The sequence below is a fragment of the Plutella xylostella genome, chromosome 12 (assembly GCF_932276165.1).
Source record: "Plutella xylostella chromosome 12, ilPluXylo3.1, whole genome shotgun sequence".
NCBI lineage: Eukaryota > Metazoa > Arthropoda > Insecta > Lepidoptera > Plutellidae > Plutella > Plutella xylostella.
In genome coordinates this window covers 6,758,067-6,784,408 of record NC_063992.1, presented here as the reverse complement: position 1 = coordinate 6,784,408, position 26,342 = coordinate 6,758,067, and the positions used below count along the sequence as shown (strand labels likewise).

General features: G+C 36.6%; 1 protein-coding gene across 1 annotated transcript in view; it reads left to right on the top strand.

Annotated features, from left to right (window-relative positions):
• The first annotated feature begins 311 nt into the window (after positions 1-311).
• Positions 312-26,342, top strand: part of LOC105383267 (ATP-binding cassette sub-family G member 1) — a 44,884-nt gene continuing 18,853 nt past the window's right edge. The window contains exons 1-4 of the mRNA XM_011553299.3: positions 312-681; positions 11,842-11,959; positions 18,750-18,939; positions 22,026-22,171. Of these exons, the coding sequence (XP_011551601.1) occupies positions 444-681; positions 11,842-11,959; positions 18,750-18,939; positions 22,026-22,171 (692 nt within the window). The 5' untranslated portion in view covers positions 312-443. The remainder of the gene's footprint in view (positions 682-11,841; positions 11,960-18,749; positions 18,940-22,025; positions 22,172-26,342) is intronic.

The following is a 26,342-nucleotide window of genomic DNA, read 5'->3' as shown; positions in this document are numbered from 1 at the left end:
AAGTAGTTTCGTCTAGTGTATACTTCATTCAAGTTCATGGAAAAATCACGACGCCCGAACTGCAAGATAACGCCTATCTATATCTTAATTAAGGTCAGTCTTAAAATTCAATTGATTAGCTGAACTTCTGGTTTTGCGGTCAAAGAATAAATTATACTAAACTCGTTGATAACCTATTTGGAGTTGATTCTACATCTACAGCTACCAAGGGCGGCAGACGCGCCCGTGGATAATGACAATGAACGGCTGAGCTTGACATCGAATTAATCGCTAGAACTGGTAATTCGAAGGGTCGTCGGCGCATTATTTCGTCGTTAGACGTGGTCGGGTTAGTTTCCACGCGCATGCCCGGCCGAGCGCACGCAGCCAACCCTAGCCTAACCGCACGCGATATTGCGCGCGCGATCTTTTTTCCGAGCCGAATGGTTTATTGTTGATTCAAAATGTCGAATGTGCCGTTAGTGCGTCGTGCTATAGTGGGGGCCACGTTGTCGCACAATGCGGCGCCGCCCCCGGACCTACCGAACCCTCTGGTGATCTCCCCGACGCAGGAGAACCAGTGGACGCCGGCGGCGCTGGAGCGGGCCGGCTCCACGCTCAAGGCGCTCAACCGCATGGCCAAGCGGCCCCCCGTGCACCTGCTGTTCGAGGACCTCACTTACACCGTCAATACACGGAAAGGTAAGTGCAATTGTTATGTTTTTTTTTTGGCAATGTGTCAGCTGTTGGTATTTTAATGGTACCGACATAGGCGAATGGTATAGCTGAGGTGTTGGTAAGTGTAAACAATGAGATAGAAACAAGTTTCAGTAAAACCTTAATGGCTGGCCACTTTGGGTTCGGCAGGTATCCTAAAAACTTGTCTTAAAGATCACTCGTTTTATAAGGCATCAAGTTGTAAATTACACAAGTTTTTAAAACGAGATGAGAGTAGATAGGTAGTTTATGTTTTTCTTGATTTTTTGGCAAATTTACTTCCCAATAGGTAGATACTACTTGAAAGTCCTGAAAATAAAAATAAACTGGCCTAGTGCGAGTGAGAGCGCTACGAAGGGTTTGAAGCATTATCTATACTTGAATATTTTTGGCTTCATGACATTAATTATGTTTTTATAGTCTTTGTATGAAAAATAAACGTGCAAGGCAGTTTTTGCAAATGGATAAAAATCGTAGAAGATGACTTGTTAAGAATGACCCACTGAGTCACCCCCCTCTTAGCGTTTGCAGCAGATAAACAAATATATGAATCAATAATTATAAATTACGTGGAACCCTTTTGAAACACTTGTAAGGGTCATCATGGAATGAATAGCAAAATTGACAGTTCCATCATTTAAAATGGCACAACAATAATGATATTGTGGTTAACGTGTGAGGTTATTATTTTAAAAACTTAATTATCCGACATAATTGCATCGCACAGAACACAGTGACTCAGAGAGTTCTGTACAATTTTCTTATTTAATTCTTTGGCATCGTTATTTTAATACTATAACTGCGGGAATATGTCATGAATGTTATCTGATGGTGATACATCATTTAGAAACTAGTACCTAGTACAACAGACTATAATTTAAAACGTTACTGACATTATTTTATGAGTAAGTGTATTTTTTCCGAAATCTTTTAATATATATATATATATATATATATATGTCGCAGGCATCTGGTTTAATCTCCTGTTTGATTGAACCGCTAGCCCGTTCATTGGATGACGCTACTCAGTTGTATGACTAGGCCGAACGTTGATTGTACAAGCGTCACAAAACGTCCAACTAGGGAGATTAAACCAGATGCCTGCGACATATATATTGTTATCAGTACTTACCTACTACAGGTAGGTTATACCTATATTAACATAGTTATCTAATTTTATACCAAATAATTAGTGGACAAATGATTGTAGAATTGTACATACCCAACATACAGAACATCTTGCTTAATCTGTCAGAAGTCAGAAATAACTCTTTAAAAGTTTTAATATGATAAAATTATCTACCAACCGACAAGTTCACTGATAAAGTCCCACCCTATATAAATTATACCGTAGGCATGTGCTGTGCACATTGTGTGTTTGCACGCATGAGCAGACAGGCAGTGAAACTATTGGCCTTTGTGAACTGTGCTCAATATCTTGAGCCTATTTGTTTATACCTCAACCACCAGTTCACAAGGCCTACATAACCAGGGTAACCACTAACTAAATTAAATTAAGTAAATCACAGCGAATTGGAAATCTTTGGAAATGTAGTAGTATGAAGCTTATTCCGATTAAATGTGTAACGGAACGTTTATAGCGCGTAAATCTTACAACAGGACGTTTTGACTGGCAACCACGCTTAACTGAAAACTGCTGAAATAATAACAGCCAGGAACAAGCACAGTTTAGAACTAAAAATATGACTGACTGACCAGTCGCAGTTTTATTTAAACCTGGTGAATAATAAATTATACCTTAAAATATGCCAGATTTTTGACAAACAAACCACCCATAAAGTACTACCCTAATTATTTATGAGTAATCTGGATTATGATTTAATACCCCTTCATTTCCGGTTTTCCCTAATTTATCTTGCCATTTTATATTCAATACAGGCCCGCCCCCTATTACATTGGGACTAACATAACACTCTGGCGAAAAGTGGGTGCAGCAATGCACCTCTGCCTACCCCGCAAGGGAGTACATTAGTACAAGGCATGAGTGCGTGTGTTTATATTCAATACTCAGTTACTTGCGAAGTCATAATACTCATTATAACAAAATTATATGATTATGTCATGGTAACCTCATTATTTCATCCGTATAAAAATACTAAGTATAATAAATTATAGGTATAGATATTTATTATGAAAACCTGAATACCTACCATGTTCGTGGCAGAGGACACTTTGACAGTTCTGTATTCAAAAATGCCATCTATTTTCGTAAAACTAAAATAAAAGTCCTTCTGAATTGAAGTTAACGTTTGGGCGTTGAGAGTCGGAACTATTCTCATATTCTATATCGTCTGACCATAGAATAAGGAAGACTCTTACAGTACCCACGAAATACTATTTAGTATATTATTTCTTGTTCTGGATTTCTAAGGCACGACTTCAAGTCACGACATAGCAGAAAAATATTAAAAGGCAAGATAGAAAAATCTTAATGACTAATACCTATTAATTTTCATTAAGAAAATAGTTTGTCATCTAGGTACAGCCATAAATGCTAAATCACCTAGTCTCGCCTGAGGAGCTTAGCATAAATCTTTTAAAACTGCAAGGGGAACTAATCAAAACTTTTTATTCCTCTTTTGAGAGAGTTTGAAAGTTGCAGTTTAACTTGTTACTACGTAAGGGCTTCTTTGACGAGCAAGAGCTGTCTACGTAATGAGCAGCTCTATGCCGTGTCTATGGCCACTCTGTACCTGCACCTATACGTGCACGTACAGGAGGGTTACTCTAGTATGACAAAAAACTTACAAACGAGCATATCATGCAACATACAGCCGCTGACTTACGAAACCACGGAGTCAATGTTAATAAGCATACAATGAATTTATAATTATAATCATATAATTTACATATATCACACCACACACACACACACACACACACACACACACACACACACACACACATACACTCATATTATATATATACATATATTTGTACCTACTTTATTTTTATACAATATACATAATTATATTAAGATCACCGTATCATAATAGATTAAGATTCTAAACCCCATATTTACTTTTTCTTTTTATTTTGTGTAAACTATCTTTATTTAGCAATAATTTGTACCTTAGCACTTATAAATGATGTTATGAAGGAGCGGGATCACCTGGCACAGGCATTTCATGCTTAAAAGGTGATTCCATTTATTACTGATTAATTTGCCCAAACATTGTTAAAGAAATAAAGATTTTTTTTTTTTTTTTTATTATGCAATCGATACATATTCATCACGACCCATCACGTCCCCACTGCTGGGGCATGGGTGTCCTTCCAATGGGTTTTAGTCCTAGTCCACCACGCTGGCCTAGTGCGGGTTGGTCGACCGAAACTTAGTTTTTCGTAAGCTAGTGTGACTCCCAGGTAGCGACAATAGCCGAATCACTAAAATACCGAAAAACGTCGGAAGCTGCAGCTCTAGTTGGGAAATATTGCATGTTTTTTGTGTCAAAGGCTACGCTCCTCTATTTGTCTAAATCTCGACTGGAATTTTTATTTGTTTAACTTTTTTTAACTCGCCCCTGCCAGTGCCAACGTCATAGTTCCACAGAGCATGCCGCTAGACATGGATATATCTGTACTGTCGACTCCATTTATAAGTATACACTGGTATAGTGCGACAAACTTATCTGTTCCGGTGAGAACGAACTAAATTGATCCATATCTCATAACTTACCAATGAATTATATATTCATATAGATTAGATGGGTTTATTAAAACCACAAGGGTGAATTACCACTATAGGCAAACGTAAAATCTTACAGAATCAAGAAATATTAGACATTTACGTGAGTTCTCACCGGAACAGATGAGTTTGTGGCACTATAGCTATTCTGATGGTCTATAAATTTTGCTAGCAGAAAATGACATTTACGGGAACACTCAGTCGAGTTTTATTTAAAGAAATTAAGGGTTTGACCGCTCTTAAATTTAAATTAGTGCCATTCTGAAGGCATCACTACCTGGCGACATCAAACTTAACAAAGCGCCAATGAAATACAAATTATACTTAATAAAAGTTTTTTTATTTTTATTTATTGAATCTTTTGGCTATGTTCATAAGACAGTATACCTAAATATTATTAAAAACTAAACAAGTTTAGCCAAAATAGTTACAATGTTTTTAACCCCTTATAATCTCAACGAACCTCAAACGTTACGCATAAATAATGTTAGTACAAAATGAGTTTTCGTCGTGCTATCGCATCCCGAAGTCCCAAACTCGCAACACAAAGCGTCCGGAAATCTGCGAGATGTACGGAATCACCAACTGCAATAATAAAACGAAAACACGTACACGACTCACCTCCATTTCATAGCGAATATTTTCCAGACTCTGAAAGATTTGAGACCGGGATGCATCCGCCATTTGTAAACTGAAATTGTGCGATGCGAGTCTACGAAATTGTGGCGATATCGCTTCGTACGTGGAATCATAATGCAAAAGTTTATGAGTCGTATTTTTTGAATCTGCGGGGTATTTTCTTAAATAAATCAGTCTTTATCTTCATAAATTATTACTATGCATGACTCGTATGAAGTGAATAAGCATAAGTACAGTATAATTCTTAAACGTAATAAAATACGTAAGTATTCGACGTCTTTTTTATACACTGATATTAGAAATAATTAAAATAAATTTGGGCATAATGTTTTAGGAACAACTCTTACATAGTTTGACATTGACATTGGTGAGATTCTTATAAAGTTATCTACATAGCTTATGTACGTGATTATTAAGTAATAGTTATGTAAAAAGTAGAGTTATAAAAACAAAATAAATTTTGTTTATCAGGGATCCCCACTGTCCTAAAGTAGATATCCATTACGATTAAATCGTTTTATGACTACAACAGCAATTATATTTCATTTTAGTTTATGCCTTTATAAGTTTAGTAATATTTATCAGAATATCTATTCATATTCATGGACAGTGGGACACGTTTATTGTAATACGTATTAGATAATATCTGGCTCTACATCCTCCATTTAGGTAGAAGGATAGTTTATTCCGATTCCGAGTGATTATATTATGTGCATACCTATTATGCGGCCTTCAGTTTTCGCAAAATATACCGGTTTCTAGGTCAGCGGGAACCCATACCGGTATACCGTACCGGCATCGGTACCGGGACCGGTTCTGATGAGTGAGGTCACATCAAAACTAGATATTTCGCATAATTATTGTGCTTTAGTAACTTAGACAGTCACGAATGCAATGATTTCAGTAGTTAACATTGGAAAATACCGAGGAAATAATAATAATATGTACCTAAGTATACAACTTCAAAAATACAATTAATACCTTTACCATATTTCTTCCATTGGTAATTATTAAAAAAAAAAAGAAAGGATGCGAAAACATTACCCTCCTCCTTCGGCAGTCGGGTAAAAAAGGATAAATATTAAATAATGAACTCAATACATTAAGCTACGGCTTACAATAATCCTTATCCAAGATGCTAGCTGCAATGCAAATGCAACTATGTTAGTCGACTTCAATAATAAGAATAATATCTACCAACTTAATTGTTGTTTATAGATCTGATCAGAGGATGCAGATGAGCGTCCAACGTAATACGCAATTAATGACGTCAATGAGATGACGGCTCCCGTCATTTCCATAATAACCGCGATCAGTGTCGGCTACGCTGATACCCGTACCATATCCAATGGTACTCTAATACCTAACGTTAAAAAACCCCTATTTAAAAGTCTCATAAGTTTTGAATGGCTTAGCTGATTTTGATAAAATATGGCTAAAAACATTCGGGGTGACCTATAACCGAATTTCTTAATCGAAAATCGGTTCAGTCTTTTGAGAGCTACGCTACCACACACCGATATACAGTCACGTTAAACTTATAACACTCCTCTTTCCGTCGCGGGTAAAAATAAGAAGATATACGCCATAGCCCTACCAAAGTTGAAGCATGCAACGAAAGACTGTTAACAACCAGAGTCCATCTATCCGTATTCGATCGGCGGGTGGATTCGAGTTACTACAATGTTACTACTTATCGGCCCACTGTGCCACTAATACAGGGTGTTGTAAAAAGAGTATACTAAGCCGAAACCTACATGTGCAGCATGGTACCGGCTTCGGTTTCGGCTTAGTACCTATACCCTTTTCGCAACACCCTGTATAATTGTATATGTATACTTATAACGCGGTTCCAATGACATAATTTCCCCTCATCTAGTGTTTTAGTCACAGCTCCCTAACGTCTACAACCTCAGGAGAGAGTTAACACGTGTGCACTTTACCGTACTCATAATTTCGACACTACGAACCACAGTAGTTTTCGCTTTACAAAGTAAATTCAACCACACGCCTTACCGTATAAGGACTACAGTTGCAGTGCTTATGAACCCCTTAAATCTTCAGCATGAAGCCACCAATATGTTTTGCCATTACTTAGTCAGATTTTGATCTTTACTGTCTTTGGTATAAGGGTGGTGAATGAAGCATACCAATTAGGCAAAAGCTTCAGCAGGTACACTAATCTGTTTACGATATTCAGCCGAAAATTATCTACTTCATCCGAATTTTGGTACTAAACTCGTCATTCCTGAAGTGTGTCTGCATGTATCATGGCTAGCCTACTGCCAAAGGTGCCGGGTTCGAATACAGGGGCAATTTTGTTTAAAAAAAACCTATAACATAATATTTTGTCAGATCTTTGGACTGATCGATAGAACAAACACCCTGCTTTATGTTATAGAATACACTAGACAAAACCTAAGCATTTAATGAAACAACCTGATAAGACACTTGGGCAATATTTAAAAACGTAGATTAATATTATGAAATAAGGCAGCTCTACTAAAAAGGACCTGCCTACTAATTATTATAAGTACCTCTTACCTATATTATATATGTAGGAATATTACTTCTAAAATCGCTATAACTTATTTTCCAGATAATTTTGAATATCCATAGATAGATAAAACGCGAGTCATTACGGAAGATTCAACAGGAAAATGTTTAAAATTTATAACAAAAATTCCTAGAATATCAGGAAATCTGTTAATTACACTATCAATTTATTCTAGTTCATCAAAATGATGTCAATTTGCTTCGATAATAATAAGTAAGAAACGGACCACCTATTGGAATTTAATATTGAAACGTCTGTTTTAATTAGTTTTATAATTATCCGTAGTCATAGGCGAATATGTATGTATTAATTAAATATCTATTGGGAGATTACCGAAATAATTTTGTATAGGCTTCTTAGGAAAAGATAGAAAGTTGATATCATGTACATGGGAACACTTGAAAAATCATTTTATACGAAGCGAATCTTGCGGGTAGGATAAGTACTAACGTCTTAAATATAACAAAAAAACTGTAATAACACCTACCAAACCAGGAAAATACAACAAATTATCAAAAAACTTGTTACTGCTAGTAAAAAATCATACTTTTATTAGTGATTAGTAACATAAAAAGTTATAAATGGTGGGAAACGAGACCAAATAGGTGGTTGTTACGTAAGTTTTGAAAAAAATACATGTAGGTACTTAATTGCGAGTTTGACCCGCACACAGATAATTTTTTTTTTACACAGGGTCATTGACTAAATTACCCTATGACAGGATAAATATGCAAAAAGGGTAAAGGGGGGTCTCGGGGGGTCTCGGGGGGATATTCTAAAAACTTTTGCTTTACGTACGACTTATGAAACTTGGTCACGCGACATTTTACTATGAGGAGCAGACAATTATACAGGGTATTGCAAAAAGGGTATACTAAGCGAAAAAACATATTCGTTCTCCATAATAAAAAGTCACGTAACCAACAAAGTTTCTATGGAAAAGTTTATTTTTTTTTCGTGAATTTCTAAGTCTTGTAGAACAAAAGTTGTTCAGAATGATTCCCTGAGTCACCCCCTTTCGGCTTAGTATACCCTTTTTGCAACACCCTGTACTTTATATAATTGCACCTGGCTCTCTAGAATACTATGTGCATATATGCCGAAGCTCTATTGTATACCCTTCCTAAGCTTATAAGTACCATTTCCTACCACACTAGTCTACTGCGGGTTGGTGGGTTCGCACATCTTGGTATTCTAAATCTAGATTTTCAGGTTTCCTCACGATGTTATCCTTCACTGTTATAGGGATGTACAAGTACATATTATACCTACATGGTATCATCTATATATACATCCACGATCTTAATATTGTGTTAATTTTTTTACAGGATCAATGTACTGCATATCTAGAATTAAAATATTTGATCAATTAAAACTCAAATCGATATTTCCATGCGTTCGTTTTTAGCTTTTGAGATACAAAACCCTAAAATCAAGTATAAAATGATTTATGTAAATAATACTATTAGAAATGTAATGAAACTATGTAGGTATTTAAATATTTTAATGATTTCACTTATTATAGGTTTTTGCTAGTTATTCATTTGCTATTTGAGTTATTGCTGTATTTTCTAATTGGTCTCGGTAATAAATATTTTTTCAATATTGGAAGGTACAAATAATATAAACTATTGCGAAAATAGTTTTTAAATCTCAAAATCAAAAGTTCCCAATTATTTTTATGTACATTTTTGTATATCTAAATTAGTATATTTTTTTGTAGCTACATACATTATGTAGGTATACTCGTACACAACAATTGTATTTTAAACGTTATTCTTTTGAGAAACGGAACCCTGAAATACGGTAAGAGTGGGGGAAATAACATCATTTGTTGTTCTCGGACCGTGAAACGCCAATTTCCGACTTTTAGCCGGAGTCCTCCGTAACGAAATGTGTAGTTTCTTGTATTTTTTATTCTTCGTAATATAATATCATGAACAGTCCGCTTCAAAGTAAATGCAAACCTTAGTGTCTTATCGAAACCTACAGAGAGTCCTAGACTATTTGATTTTCAATACTTTCAGCTACTATTTGAGAACTAGGGAGAAATTTCCAATATTTTTCGTCAATCTACGATCGAGTTACGGGTCAAAGTGGGTTCATCCTTTTTGCAATCGGGCCGGGTTTTATCGGAGAAATGGCTGTTTCCAGTAGGGCAGTGGAGTGGGAGACGTGTGGAAGGGTTCGGCTGAAGGATTGGGGCTGCCGACTGCCGGGACCGACGTGACGCGCCGCCCGGCGAGCCTAAGTGCCTGGGGGGTTACTCTATACTGAAGAAAAACAAACGAACGAGAGCTGTCATGAAATCAGTACTTTAATACAGCAAGATACAGTCGTGGCTCGCGCAGCAGCGCTCCGAAATATAGTTTTTCATCTTAGAGAGTGACCCCCCTGGAGAAGGTATTATTAATCTATGCCTAGGTACACAGTGAATGAATCAGCGAACTTGTCGCCTCTTTTTCATGCTAATATACGAGTATAAGTATAATTAAGTTAAAATTTTAGCTATTTTGAAGATTTCTTCGGCCAGCCGATCAGTAGTACTTACTATGGAAAGTCATGAAAATATTTGTTGCTTCAAATGTGCATAGAGGTAGTATGTATACCTACCATCTTTAAAATACATAAGTGTTTTAATAATTTTGCAGTTAACTAAATAACAAAAAAAATAAGTGAGTTAGGTTTATCAAAAGGGCTCTCTCGTTCACAATCAATTCCAACCAAATAGGGATCCTTTTACTAATGTGGTCTTTGTAAGTTTCTTAGAATTTATTTTGACTTTAATACAAACTCACTGATGCCCATTTAACTTTTTTCCATTTCATCATTCCACTAATAATTAGACCAGGTTTGAAGTTTACATTTGAGGGCATAAATGTTTAAACTTGTTTCTCTAAGGGCATCCAGTTAATGTTGGACACATTTCGTTTGATTGCGCTAAGCAATATCCGTCAGATACCTGTTATTAAGAAATTAAGTTTACGCATGCTACCGTTCCTTATTTATTTGGATAACATATCGCACCCTATCCAATACCATAACTATATAAATTATAGGTAAATATAAATTGCCTATTAAACGTTACCCAGTATCTAAGATACATTTAATGTACATATAAATCGTAAACCTCATGTGTAGTAATAGTAACCACACATCGCGTATCCATTACCGTATTGTTTGATCTACAAACATTTCGCAGAATAATATATTCTCATGATTTTCATATTCATATTCGTTTCAATTAGCTACAAGCATTAACACGAGATACATTATTCCACTGAACTGCTTAGTACCTACTTGCACGCTTGTTTTCATCACATTAGTAACAATGAACACACTAATTGGTGATTCAATTTCAGTAGGTACTTAGGTACTGTGGTTTCAGTTAGCTAATTATCCTAGTACTTATGAATGCCATAACTACACCGTAATTATAGGTATTACTTTCATTTAGTTTCTCGCTCTATCAATGCGTAGATGAGACGAGCGGAGAGATATTTTTTCAACAATATTTTTTTCCACATATCTCGTCGCCGCTAAGCTCCTCAAGAAAGCATACACTAACGAGCAATGAAAAAGTTTCACTTACAAAATGTCAACGCCATTATGTTAAATGTACTTGCAGACGGCGTCATTAAAAGCTAATATTTTTTCCGTTTAGGAGTAATTTGGCGATATGTCACTGGCACTGTTTTATTGCTCGTGAGTGTTTTTGTGTGGGTCGATGGAAGCGAATATGACGATGTGACCCTTGACGTACCTGAGTGACGTAGGTACGACTTGAGTAGGTACTCGTACTTACCATTCAGTCGTCCACCATTCACATTTTCGTTTTTCCCGGACTGAAAAACATCAAACTTCTCGACTGCGCTTTGGGCATCTCCGCACATCTCTGCATTGGTGGAGTATGGGCCTTAATGATCAATAACATAATATAATAAATATAATTATATTCGTGTTTACTTAGTCTAGGGGGTAGATTAAGTTCGCTAGAGATACACGTGTGATATTGATAAATCACCCTCACAAGGGTGACTCGCCATTTGACCGTGTTCGCCTACTTTTGCAGACGAGCGTGAGATCCTACACGACCTCGTGACTCGCCATTTGAACACCTTCGCCTACTGTTACAGGCGAGCACGAGATCCTGCACGACCTCGTGACTCGCCATTTGACCGTGTTCGCCTACTGGTGACTCGCCAACTCGCTATTTGAACACCTTCACCTACTGTTGCAGGCGAGCGCGAGATCCTGCACGGCGTGTCGGGCGAGTTCCGGTCGGGCGAGCTGGCGTGCGTGCTGGGCCCGTCCGGCGCCGGCAAGTCCACGCTGCTCAACATACTCGTCGGATACGCGTGAGGATACCACCGTTTTATTAACATTATTTGACGACCGAATCGTGCAGTGGTCGGTGACCTTGCCGAAGGTCCCGGGTTCGATTCCCGGCCGGACGACTCAATTGCATACCATAGAACAACTTGAACTTGGCTGTTTGCAAACGTCCGAGTATACAGATGAGACATCACAAACTATAGCTACCTACATAACTATAGTCCGGAACCGGAACCTAATTAAAATAATAAAGAAACCCTGTTATGTCGTACACTGAAAAAAATTAACAGCTATAAATAAACAAGCCGCTGCTATTTACAACCGAGTAACTTGCTTCGGAGGGAGCCTGCAAAGTTTGTTGCTAAAATTATACAAGTCAACTTTGTTAACGTATGTTGGTAATATTAACCCAGTAAGTTGCTCAAAAATACGTATACAAGATTGGTTTCTTCTAATCTATTCTCTTAGCAAACTTAACAAACCTATTTTCTATAGTGAATCGAGTTACTTTTTTAAAAATACTCAAGCTTCTTAGTATTACAAATCAATTCAATCTGTAACTGCAACAACTAACTTGGTTGAAGAAATGAACACTACTGTCGCCACAACCAACGGGCTTTGTTGTGTTTAGCAAAGCAATTTAGTAAGCTCAAATATGTCGCTTCGTAAAACTAGACAAGAAGCTTGATAATGATAATCAATTTATTTGGTAGGGTCAGCTAATCTACTTGGTTATTTCTACTCAATTCATATTGGTATACGTAGCCAAGTTACTGGGTACTTCCAATCTAATACACTATGTTCTCTCTAGTCAATTAAGATTGGTATATTTAGCCAAGTTACTTTGTATTCTTAGGCGGGTTTACTGGGTAACCATAGCTAAAATACTTTGTTGCAAGTACCATTTTAAACGACACATACCTATTATGCTATATATTTTCAGTATAAGCTGAACTATGACTTTACGTAAAGCCATTATACAAGGTCAGCTCATACTGAAAATATGTAGTTAGATATGTGGTCGTTTAAAACGGTACTTGCAACAAAGTATTTTAGCTATGGTTTCCCAGTAAACCCGCCTAAGAAAAAAAAATGAAAGAAAATTATGTACATACGAAATTAGCTTTATTCAGTACACCATACAGTCATTTCAGGTAACAAACTACTTTGTTATAAGAATTAATCTTAAAACTAGTACACAATATCAAGAAACTGTGTTTGTTAATACATTGTTTACATAAAAAACAAATGACAGTTATTGTAATGTTAGCAAGTTACTTTACATAAATTTATACTTTTAGTTGATTAGCCAGAAGATAAGATAAACAATATAGAATAAGCTAAGATAATAGGTATGTAATGACCTAACTTTTATACAACTAAAATAATACCGTCATATAAACTTTTAAATAGATCTAAATCAAACATAATTCACATTCGTCATCGGGAAAATGATCATAAATGCTACACTCTAAACAGTTTTTACACCAAAAAAAATTAAAGTGCAATAAATTCTTTACATATTGTTCGTTTTCTATTATAAAATGTTCTGGTTGAGCTTCATTACAAACCGTCAAAAAATCACACCCAAAACACTTACTAGACAAAATAAAATGTGTCTTTACCCAAGGCCATTTTAAGTATTTCAGTAATTGGAAATGATTTTTAGTTAAAAAATTGTCAATATCTTTATCTATGATCATCGATATCTTTGATGCGTAGGTCATATCGGGAATTTATCGTACCTAATGTAATTTACACATTAAAGTAATATTAGACAATATTTTGCTTGATGAGAAGTAACTTAAGAATACAATTTAAACATCCATGCATCAATGGATTCACCGACAATAATTATAAAAGGTGACAGTGAGCCCATAGGATAGAAATTTTGTTAGCTTACTTGTTACCATAGTACAGATATCGAGTAACTTCTGACATGAAGAATAAAACTGGCCGTTGCCTATGCTTTTGAAGGACGCCAAATCTTTTTTGCTGCGTTCTTCAGCCTTAAGGGTGGTGGACGGTGGTATGAACAGCAAACAGGCTATGTTTGATGTCTCCTCTGAACCTGAAATATAGATTATTAGCTATTATTTAGTTTATACCCCTTGCATATTGGTTATCGCTTAGGTATCATTTAAACTATAGATACTGCCTATGATGCTTAACAAAATTCCGTAAAAAACATAGGTAAGAATGAGAAAACATAGGTATTAGAATTTTTATACGAGTCGGGTAGGGTAGGGGTAGAATAGGTAGACGTATTCAAAAGTACTTAAACTAAAGCAGAAAAAAAATAAAAATAAACTGAACTCACCAGGACATATCCTTTCGGTTTTTTAAGACCGGCATATTCATTGAAGTATTGAGCTATAGATAACTCTTTTGAAGCAATTATCCTAGTCTCTGTGGTCTCTTCACACCTTTGTTCTACAGCTGTCCAAGGCCTAAGCGTAATTTTGAAGCCTTAACAGTTTGTCTTCTTCATCTTTCTTATTAGTTAGTCCGTCTGGTAAACGTAAGCTTGGAGATAGAGGTGAAGACCTGCGCCTCAAGCGGAGCTTCAACAGACACGTCCGTCACGCGACTATGATTTGGGAGAAATGGCCGAAATCTCAGGCTATGTAGCCGATTCCTTGTTTATTTTTTATCAAGTTACTCGGATATAAATAGTATTCGCCCACTTAATTGTTCATTAATGAGCTGTGCTTATTTACCAATATATAGGTAGCACGGTTACATGCATCATAGTGAGTTATTTAATTTTAACTACGTTGATGTCTAAAATTAAATAAATTACCTACTTCTTATCATTAAATAATAATGTAAGCTTGTCTATTTTTTACCAAACTCGTAACTGTAAATTTTAGCCAACTATGATTATATCTAAAATTAAATAACTTACTTATTATGAAACAATAATCTAAGCGTGTCTATTTTTAACCAAGCTCGGTGTAAACTATAGACAACTATGATTATGACTAAAATTAAATAACTTACTTATTATGTAATAAATATGTAACTTGTTTAGTCTCAATCCAATATGGTTTTGGTAATTTTTAGTCGAGTCGGTAATTTAGAAATAGACGAGTACTTTGTTAATAATAGCCAAGAATATTTAGCAATACTTGCTTGTACAATATTAGCTAAGCTTAATTGCATAATTTAAATATGTCTTGATTGAATGCAGCTGAATAATTTTTTACCAAGCTAAATTGGTACTTTGCTAAAAATTATTTTTTTCAGTGTATGTATTTAAAAAAAATGTCACTACGAAACATCCATTTTTGAAAAAAATTACGTAGTATTATTAGAAAGCATTTTGTATTGTACAGTGTACACTGCAGTGCACGGGCGATACGAAATAATTTGAAAAATAAGTTGCAATGCCATTTTATATTTCAGTTAAACAATACACGCACAACAAAGTTCTCGTAACACGTTCTCAACTTTATATTGTTGAAAAAATTCAATACCTACGAAGCTCGAACGGCAAAAAATCGTTATAATTTTACTGAAAATTACTTCCACGAATTCGGAATGTAGAGAAGCTTATTATACAAGGTGTTGCAGAACCCGGGTATCGTAATCCAAAAAGGGATCACACAATATCAGATTTTGCGAAACATGAAAATTCCTAGTGCAAAAGTCGTTCAGAAGGATAAAATATATTCGGTTATGTATGGCCATCTGCATGATTATTTTAGCTTTAAATAATAATAATAATAATAATAAATATGTGGGGACATCTCACACACGGCCATCCGATCCCAAGCTAGGCAGAACCTGTGTTATGGGTGTCGGACAGCTGATATATCTACACAAATACATAGATAAATAGATACTAAATATAAATATCAACACCCAAGACCCGAGTACAAATATCTGTCTTTAAACAAATAACTGCCCCAGCCGGGAATCGAACCCGGGACCTTCGGCATAGCAGTCAGGGCCACTAACCACTACGCCATTCGACCGTCGAGCTTTAGGTAACTAGGTACTTACATACCAATTTATACATACTGATTTCCGTAATCAATATTGATTAAAGGCAATTATACCAAACGTTTGATACAATGACCAAACTAAACTTAGGTCACATACGGGTATACTAAACTAATCCGCACGTGTGCAACAAACATGAGTTAGTGTCCTAGTTTGAATACTATGTTTCGAAATATGAAAAGCCTGTACAAAAGGGTTATCCATTTTGCAAGCCTCTACAGAGCCATGTGGCGTATGGTATACATTTTGATCAACTTCGACGTAAATGGGGAGTGTTGTAAAGCCGGGTCCACATTAGTTTCGCGCATCGGCACGTATCATGACAAGATCTCAAGTTTGACGTGAAACTACGTAATATTTGTCTCCAAACTAGCGATCGTGATACGCGCTGGGCCTAAGGTACGGAGATATGATACGGATAAATGATACAAATCTGGAACTGGATTAAGCAGGTATAACGAGTTTTTACAAAACACGTGGACAGATTTTGGTGAATCAGCGTGGTCTTAGCTACATAAAACATTAGTAATCTCCCAAATTAATAATAATATCCCAAATTGTCATAATTATGGTTTAAATTACAAATAATAATATGACATCATTATGTATACTGTTAATGTAAACGTGAAGGAAACACCATCATAAACATACAACGGCACGTAATGGTTTTGAAAAATGCTTTCAGCTTTTCCTCTCCTTAGGGTCACTCTAGCTTTACGAAAAATTAAAGTTTAGGAACGCTCTCGCGCTAACCTCAACTGTATCTCGTTGCATTAAACATAGCGATTGCAGACAGGGGTCGGAAGCTCGTAGTTCGTCAAGTAAGAGGAGTTCTGTGGAGAGCGTGAGTGAGTGGCTCAGTCGCACGCGTACAGTTCACGGTAATAATGACGCTCCGCATTGTTCGCTCCCGGGAGTGATATACCTCGTGTGTGTTCTGCGAGCGCCGGAGCCCGACGGAGTACTATGCAAATGAATGAAATAACTCACCGCGCGAATTAGATTTTTATTGTGCCATAAGGGTATGTTATGAGTTTGGCTTCTGTATCTGTACGTTTGGCTGTGGGGATTTCAGTCCAAAACGGAAGAACCTATTCGAAAGCGGGTTGTCTTTTGTATGCGCTACTTCACGTTCACGAATTGTTTTTTCGAAGAACCCAGAATCTTGAGTAGCTTCAAATTCGTAGTTACCCAAGTAACATTTTTGGTTTTAGAAAGGTTTTGAAAAGGTTCTAGAACCTTTGTATGGAAATCAACTCGTGAGACTTAGAAGTCTCGATAACCTTATATTAACCTTATATTAACCTCCTGAGTGCAAAAAGGGCCCACGTTTTAGAACCTTTCTGAGAGCTACAGCAAAACCTATAGCTCAAACCCAGAACCTTTTGAACTACTTACACAGAACCTAAATACAACCTGCACAACCTTAATTTAACGTTAACATAACCTTGGAAGACAGCTTTTAAGTTCTAAATTAGTCCTGGATGTAACTCTTCTATAACTTGAAACATATTTGATGGATATTTGTAATGCCTTTCCAGGACTCTCGGGTTTTAAAATGTTTCTATGTAAGATTTTATAATAATTATAATAAATGGCGCCATTACCTGATACTTTCCAAGATTCAAAATGGCTAATTTGTAAGTGTTGTATTAATACAAAATATAGTAAGTAGTTAGGCTGAAGTCAGGAAATATGAAAAACTTTGCGACTAGCACTTTATCGTGGTACTTTTGAATAATAGTTCTGTATACGTGACGGGCCTTTTGTAAATAATAAATTTGAAGATATTTTAATTTAAAAAAATAGAAAAAAAATTATGTTTGGTGTAAAGTTATATTAGAAATAAAAGTACTGTCTATATAAAAAAACATATATTTGGAATAGTATAGCATACGCTACTGAATTTTCCCCTACTTAATTAAAATGTATCTTTTTGCCAAGTTTTTTTTTTTATTTCAGTGAAAAAATATGGCGGCCGTTACGAAATTACTAAAAAGCATTAAACATATTTTGAGGATGCCTCTAAAGCTTTAAAATATTCTTGAAAGACTTAAATCATGCGTTTAGCTCATAGCCAGTGCTTAATGCTTTTGGTTTTCACCAAGTAGTCCTAATTTGTTTGCCTAGACAACTCTCATCAGCCTAAAGGTTTAAGATAGGTTTTAAAAATTACTTATAAGTGATTTCAACATTCCATAACTTTATGGTTGTATTGAGGTTAAAAATTTAACCTTAAGCTCTCACTTTAGCATAAATGCTAGCTTTTCTAGAACCTTATCAGGAGTCTACGACAACTATAAGATCCTAGAACTATATGCTCTTGAAATACAAGTTAAAATAACGTTAATTTAAACTCTTATTAGCAGCTCCAAGGTTGTATTAATAAACAATTGGTTTTAGGACTTATTAATCATTCTCAAGTACTCAATATGACCAGATAGCAACGCATTAACCTTTTCACAACCCTTATAAAACCTAAAGGCATTTCTTACAACCTAAGCTCGAATGAAATGTTACTTGGGTAGGTCCCTCTCACCCCACCCAGTAAGATCTAAGATTTATGAATAAAACACCAAGGCAAGAAAAATTAGCCTAGTTGGCACCTTGTGTAGTCAGGGACTGACGACAAATACGACTGGCTGATGCTTTAACCACAGTCAGTGTTTGTCACTAACACGCCAAAGAACCCCTCCCTCCAGCACACTGGTAACACAATCTGCAATCTTGACAGTATATTTGATCGAGTAATGGAGTCCTAAAGAAGAATAAAGGCTGTCAATTGCTAATCCATCCTTCCTACAGGTCCAACGGCGTAACCGGGCGCATCAGCGTGAACGGGCAGTCACGTGACATGCGCGTGTTCAAGAAGCTCAGCAGCTACATCATGCAGGACGACCTGTTGCAGCCGCGGCTCTCCGTGCACGAGGCCATGCGAGTCGCCACCGACCTCAAGCTGGGCAGCGAGCTGGGCAGGGCGGAGAAGGAACTCGTGGTGAGTGGTTCGAGAACATTCTGGGTGATTCGATCGTGCGCTAACACTCTTCGAACATAGTAGCGATATTGCGAGGGTTCTTAAACATTCCGTGTGGTTGGAGCGTGACAGCGCAGTAGCCATATTGTGAGGGTTCTAGAACCTTATGTGTTGTTGGAGCGTGTGAGCGTAGTAGCCATATTGCGAGGGTTCTAGAATATTATGTGTGGTTGAAGAGCGTGTCGAAGAGCGATAATGTGAGGGTTCTAGAACATTCTGTGTGGTTGAAGCTTGTGGAGAAGCTCAGCAGCTACGTCATGCAGGACGACCTGCTGCAGCCGCGGCTCTCCGTGCACGAGGCCATACGCGTCGCCACCGACCTCAAGTTGGGCAGCGAGCTGGGCAGGGCAGAAAAGGAACACGTGGTGAGTGGTTCGAGAACATTCTGGGTGGTTGAAGCGTGTGAGCGCAGTAGTGATATTGTGAGGTTCTAGAACATTCTGGGCGGTTCGAGCGTGTGAGCGCAGTATATAGTGACATTATGAGGCTGGGCAGGGCCGAGAAGGAACTCGTGGTGAGTGGTTCTAGTTCATTCGGGGTGGTTCGAGCGTGCGTTCTAGAACAGCGTTCTAGAACATTCTATGTAGCTGGAGAATGGAAATGACAATGAAGAAAATGATCTCGATGGATAAAGTATCCTGAACACTATGTGTAGCCCCGTGTCCACAGTTAGGTATTTCAAATTCACAAGTTATTTTTGGAGCTCCAAAATGAAGACGGTAGATTAGTCGTGTTTGTTACATGTAAAGTTTCCCGGCGGCAATAAGTCAAACGTTCCGCATTCCCTCGCAGATGTGTCCATGAATATTTTAACTAAACGTGCATAAGCAAGCGAGCCGTCGAGATTATAAAGGTTTTAAAAAGTTTGTCCGCGACACAACAGCGTAATGAGACTACGACCGCTCTTTACGAAGAAAATAAATGAATAAATAAGGGTTTTCACTTTTTGCGTTTCTCGGAAGGGAATATTAAATTTTGTAAAGCATTTATAACTTTATACAAGAAATATTAATTGATCCATGTTGGTTGAAAAATAAATAAATTATTATTATTATTATTATTATTATTATTATTAAATTTTACCATATTTAAGTAGGTATATAACCTGCTGAAGTAGATATACCTAGGTTTGTATTGTATTATTTGGATTGTACTCGGCATTAAATTACTTTCATTATGAGACCAACATCGAAATCTCAAAAATATAAAAAGGTGTAAAGATACCTGTGAAGTATCCAGGTACGTACCTATAGACAGTAGATGTATACCTACCTAGGTCATTAAATCGAACTTGTAGCTCTAACTCGGCGGTATCACAAACTGTTGAAGTTAAATACTTCCACCACGCGAGCTCCAGTTTGCTGCTGCGAGTGTTACGCAAGTGCGTAAATACCAGATAGGGGTCACTTTAGTTTACGAAAACAATCTTTTGGAGCGCTGCTCAGTTCAGCGCTAACCACGACTCTATCTAAATATCCATAGAGTGTCGTTGCAATTCCAAAGGAAGTAAAATAATTCCACCCGACAAAATCTGCTAAAAAAAGATACTTACTTGTTGTTATTGTTATGGTGCCAGTAGCAATCAAAACGGTAACTAATGCTTTTCGCATAATATTAATTTAATTCGATATAACATAAATTCATATTTCGTCAAGCAAGAGTAGCCCCCCGGGTCTCTAATTAGAGGTCTAATGGACGAGGGCCTCAAGGCCGACTATCTATCGAATACTTGACTGATCAAGTGGAACTTGGAACTGTTTCAAACGGAAATTATTTAATAACATCGTTTCTTTTAGTTATTTGCATTATCGGTTTTTGGAATAGTTATAGTTACGTTTATTTCGCTTTTAAATTACCTATATACTTACTTATTACAATTATAATTATACTGTTATTAACTACTGTGATAATGACTGATTACCTAACTCTGTACACAACACATATCGATTGTTAAATATTACTTTACGATTTAGAACGTACTTATTGCTGTAAATAATTAACGGAAGTTTATTGAATTCTATGTAAATAATAGGTAGCCGGTCTCACCTTTATCTAATCTACTAAACGCTTCGTAGAAATTCCTCTGAACAAGGTTCTGTAATTATTCGCAGACTGCGGTAATATTTCTTCACGAATTCTTAAAACAATCACCCGCTCAAATTGAAGCACCGAATTATCCTAATAAACCAATTTGAACGGGATTTAGCAATTGAATGTCTTATTATAAAGTTTGACCGAGCAACTTTTATGTTAGGGAAAACGGTGGTAAAATAAAATTATTCTGATTTATGTTTTTGGAATTCACTTGACTTTCAAACGTATAAATTTAAAAGTAAATCTATTGTAAGGTAAGTTATATACCTAATTTACAAACAAAATATGATCATTTGTACCTTATATGTATAATAATATCTTCATAAATGTTAATAAGTAATATTTATTCGACTTTGGTTTTATAATAATCCCGTGCTGAGCGTTGTGAGCTTTTCTTCATTGATATAAGCCTTTTGTAATAAATGAAAATATTCTATTAGCATACGAGTATTATGTATGCTCTAGAATAAATAATGCAGCGATATTCCACTAATGTGTGCCGACCACATGTTGAACCCTTGGAGAGCCGACTAATCCGTCTGTCAATCTGAGGTTGGGGTCATTGCCTTTCACTAAAATACCTAGTTATAAATTATACTCGCTTACTAGACTCACGAGCAATGAAAAAGTTCCAGTGAACTAATAATATCGAATTTTCATTGCTCGTTAGTCTATTTAGGTAGACTGATCTTGGTCCTCTTATCTGCGTGTTAGTGATAAACACTTGAACGAGGCTAGGATTTGTCACAGTGGTGAGAGGAGGCTGAGTGCCTAACTCAGATTAGATGTCACTAACTACGCACAAGACTACGCAGCCTGGTGTACTAGACGTAAAGATACAGTTGGTACGCCACCCAAGAAGTCTCCTTTCATACACCCCGCATGTACCATTGTATCCTAGTAACTTTATCCAACCAAACCTCAGGTTAATCAAACAAATTCTCCCTTCACAGATAGAAGAGATCCTGCAAACACTGGGCCTGTGGGAGCATCGCGACACCCGCTCGGAGAAGCTCTCCGGGGGGCAGTACAAGCGGCTCTCCATCGCGCTGGAGCTCGTCAACAACCCGCCAATCATCTTCCTCGACGAACCTACCACGTGAGTTTTTGATTCCTTCATTGAACCTCCTTTATTTCGAACCTCCATTTACGTTGCGTAACGTCAACTGTCACTGTCAAAATTTAGGGCAAAATTGTTAGTTCCAAAAGTGACGTTGGCGCTGTTTATTTTCCATAATGTTTGTTAGTATCGAAAATAGTATCGCATTACCTCGTTAGCCCGTGATGGGCCCTCTTGTTTGATCGATTCTTCATTGATACTCACGAGCAATGAAAAAGTTCCAGTGGCATGTGGAACGTCAATGGCAGGTGGAATATTTTCATTGCACGTGAGTGTATTTTGTTTCTTTTGGTGTCGTAACAAACACTAGTAACGGATGTTCTCGTCTAACGTCGCATTTATCTATGAATTCTTTTTAATTAAGGAATTAAACCACTGTAGCGTTAGCCGTCAATTCACCGTGTTTAATTCATTACACAATAATACTACCCCAAAGAACAAATAGAATACTGTGCTCTTAGCTTCTTACGTTGAAGAAAAAGTACCTACTTTGTCCAAGTGCATTGACTCGCGAGGTGATACCTGAAATAAAAGAAGAAAGGAACGAGGAAAATTACCTGTCCAACTAAAAGTCTGACGCGGTGCGTTGCTGTTACCTCTTATATGTGGATTTAAAGAATCTTAGTAATCTGTAAACATGTTTCAGGAGCATTCAACACAATAGTCGGCGTGACTAAATAATCTCAATAAATGAACATTGTAACACCTGGCTATAAGATATTTATTTCATTCCTATAGACACTGTACCTACCAGCTATGCAACGAATATAAAATTCTCGCCACAATTGAAAACATCAAGTATAATTCTCCCATTTTGAAGGCTGGTCGGCAAACCGCACGCCCAAAATATGTGGACAAACAGACGAACCGTCATGATTGATTAATGACGGTCATTTACTCTTTAACCATTTATTTATTACTTTAGCCAGCTTTTCATTTATTCCTCTAATAAATGGTCAGACCCCTTAGCATGAATTTTCATCGTGAACGTGAAGTAGAATTCATCGAGTAATTTTGTATGAAAATATGAACAGCGCCCCTGGCGGTCGGTAGCAGAACTAAAATTTCCCTACATTTATCGAGTAATTTCACGTCACGTTCACGATGAAAATTCATGCTAAGGGGTCTGTTAGCTTCAAGTAATTTACGGCGAGATGATACACTTGTAAAAGCGTAATTAGTTTCACATTTTATCGTAATAAAAACATGGCTTCAGGAGCCGGCACTGCGAATTAATTAGCCAATAAAGTGCGTGATGTATTTTTTGGAAACCTTTTTTAATAAAAATATAATTAACTGTGTTACCTACCTACTTACAAAGAGTAAAAAAAATATTATGCGAACAACCGCGTCCTGGAAATTAAGCTATCTTGAAAATATATTTCATTAAAATTTCTATGAGTACTTCACAACATCAGCTTCTTCATTGCACCTACCATTGTAAAGAGACCATCAGATTGAGCATTTAGGTAACGCGTATCCTTTTTTCTATTGCCAGCCAGATATGTGTTTTATTCGGTTTATCTTTTTAGGCCTATTACACTTACTCTGCAAGTCAGCATACTCACCATGCAACTCTTTCAATTACATGCATTAAACTAAAGTACAGTTCATGGTTAAATTCTTTAATTAAATAAGTCAGAGCAATCTACACTGGATAATCTCTTAAAAATACCGAGACTTAAAAATACGTTATCATTTCTAAAGTCATACAATTCAAACCCTTATTTAACAAAGTATAAAGGTCATTGCACACCAGCGGGCTTTAACCGTAGTATTCATTTGCTGTATAAAAACAAATGCCGCCATTAGGGGCTCATCGTCCCTGCATCAGGCAGTAGCTCGAGAAAATAAAAAATAATTAGCTACCATCATAATAAATATATTATTCGCTAAGCAAACCTTAGGGCACGGGTTAATAGAAGCTGTGGTAAGCACAGTTGGTATTTTCATCTTAAAAAAATATGCGAGTTTATATCAAGTACTTTAATGTCTCTCTATATGGTAAAAATACCATAGAATGCAATTTGAAATTACCATAGCAAAGGCTGACCATCTGAGTCACCCATTTTCGACTTACTATATCTATTTTCAACACCCTGTATAACCTAAACAGCCGGCTACACCAAAAATATAATATTTATTATTATTAACGGTGAACCTAATAAAAAGAGCAATGGGGTCACTCTCTAAATTTACGAACGAACGGACAAGAGTAAATTGTCATCACGGGCAATGAAAGAGTTCCAGTGAGAAAATCACAAAATTACTCCTTAGCGAAAAATACTATCTTAAAGACGCCTTCTGCAATATTAAACTACATTTAAAAACGCACCAGAATATTACAAACTAAAAACGTAAACATTTAGTTAAAAATTCCAATTACTAAATATTTAAAAAAATTAAGCCATTTAGTGTCGGAATTTTGTGTGTGGAACTGTTTCTTTGCCCGTGAGTGTACAATTAGATAGAGCCGTAGGTAGCGCAGCGTTCAGAAACTTTGGTAAAGCAAATCCTCAGCGCTAACCACGACTCTATCTAGTTGTATTAAGCGTTCTGATTGAGTGTCAATTCTAGTTTATTCGTTCGTTGATTTAGAAAGTGACCCCCCAGGTCAAGCGGACATTTCATGAACCACGGCAGCTAATATTGCCGCCATTATTTATACAGTTATCTTTGTTTCTCTTCCGGTGTTATTAATGCGGGTCGGAGCCATCGCCACTTGTATTTCTGGCTGCGGTTTCATTTTAAATACGTCATTTAAAACATTTAATTTATCAGGTACAGCGTAAAATCTGTAAATCGGCACTCAATCGACTGTGTATTTTGTGGTGTACACAGAATAATAATCCAAACTTTTGTAAGTACTATTATTATAATTTAATTCGTAATGAAGTTTAAAATATACGCTGAAAAACGTTTGTTTCCATATACATCGGAATAACACACGTGTAACGTACGTATATACATATACGATATACATCTTTAAATTTATATTAGATACTTATCTTATACATCTCCTCATCTATAACTTCTCTGGGTAGCCGGAGACGTTTATATGTTTACATGATGTGACGTTCCCTACCTGTTTACCTATCGTCCCTACTGGGAGGTAAATGAAAGAGGTAGGTAGGTCCAACGAAAATAAATTTATTGATGGCCGCAGGCCACCTAAGTCGGTAGAACGGGTCGTGGTGTGTCGGCCTAGTATCTGATTTCACTGCGTAGTTCAAGCACTCCCCTGGATGGTCAGATGCCGGTGGAACAGGTCGTCAGCCACGGGCAGGGTTGTAGGTCGCCGTGCTCAGCTGTAGGTCCGAAGCGGAAGCGAAGCAGAGGGTGATGCAGCAGTAGGTAGCGAAGCGAAGCCTAGGTCTTCTAAATCCCGTACTGAAATCTTCTTAAACCCCGTACTGAAATCTTCTTAAACCCCGTACTGAAACCCCAATATGGGGGTTTGAGGATTTATGTAAAACACAGGTACACAGAGCCAGCAGCGCCTTGTATAGCGGACCCGGAACGGTTAGGACACTTAAGGTGCACTATCTATTTAAAATTTACTTTAAAGTCGCAGTTATATGTGCGAAAGCAATTATTAATCAGATGCGCAAGCGTACGTTCGAGTCCAGTGATGGCAAAGCTAATGAATCACTAGCGAGCGGCGACAGCCGTTGAAAGTGTCACGATGTCACGGAATGTTAAAAATAATACCAGGTTATGAACAATAAATTTCTACCAATATTAAAATGTGGGCAGGTTTATGAAACTAAATTTCTACCATAAACTGTTTATGACTACAGATTACGTTTCAGTATTTTGAGTGCGAATGTACTTTAAAAGAAGTTATATTTTAAAATGTTATTAAGTTTTAGTTATTAGGTTTAATTAATGTTTTTTTAGTTATTTATTATGAAGTTAATAATTAAAATAAGAAAATAGGCTAGTTTAAGTTTAAAAATATGTTTAATTAAAGACATGTACGTCTACAACGTTACATTACCCCCCGTCTCACGGAAAGGATTTTATCCTAAATAAAATCCGGTTAAATAATAAAAATAAAGTGTAAAAATACTACGCTTTCATACATACCTGTCAGAAAAACATTCAATCTTCAACTTCATACTTCCACATTTAAACTAAGCAATAAAAA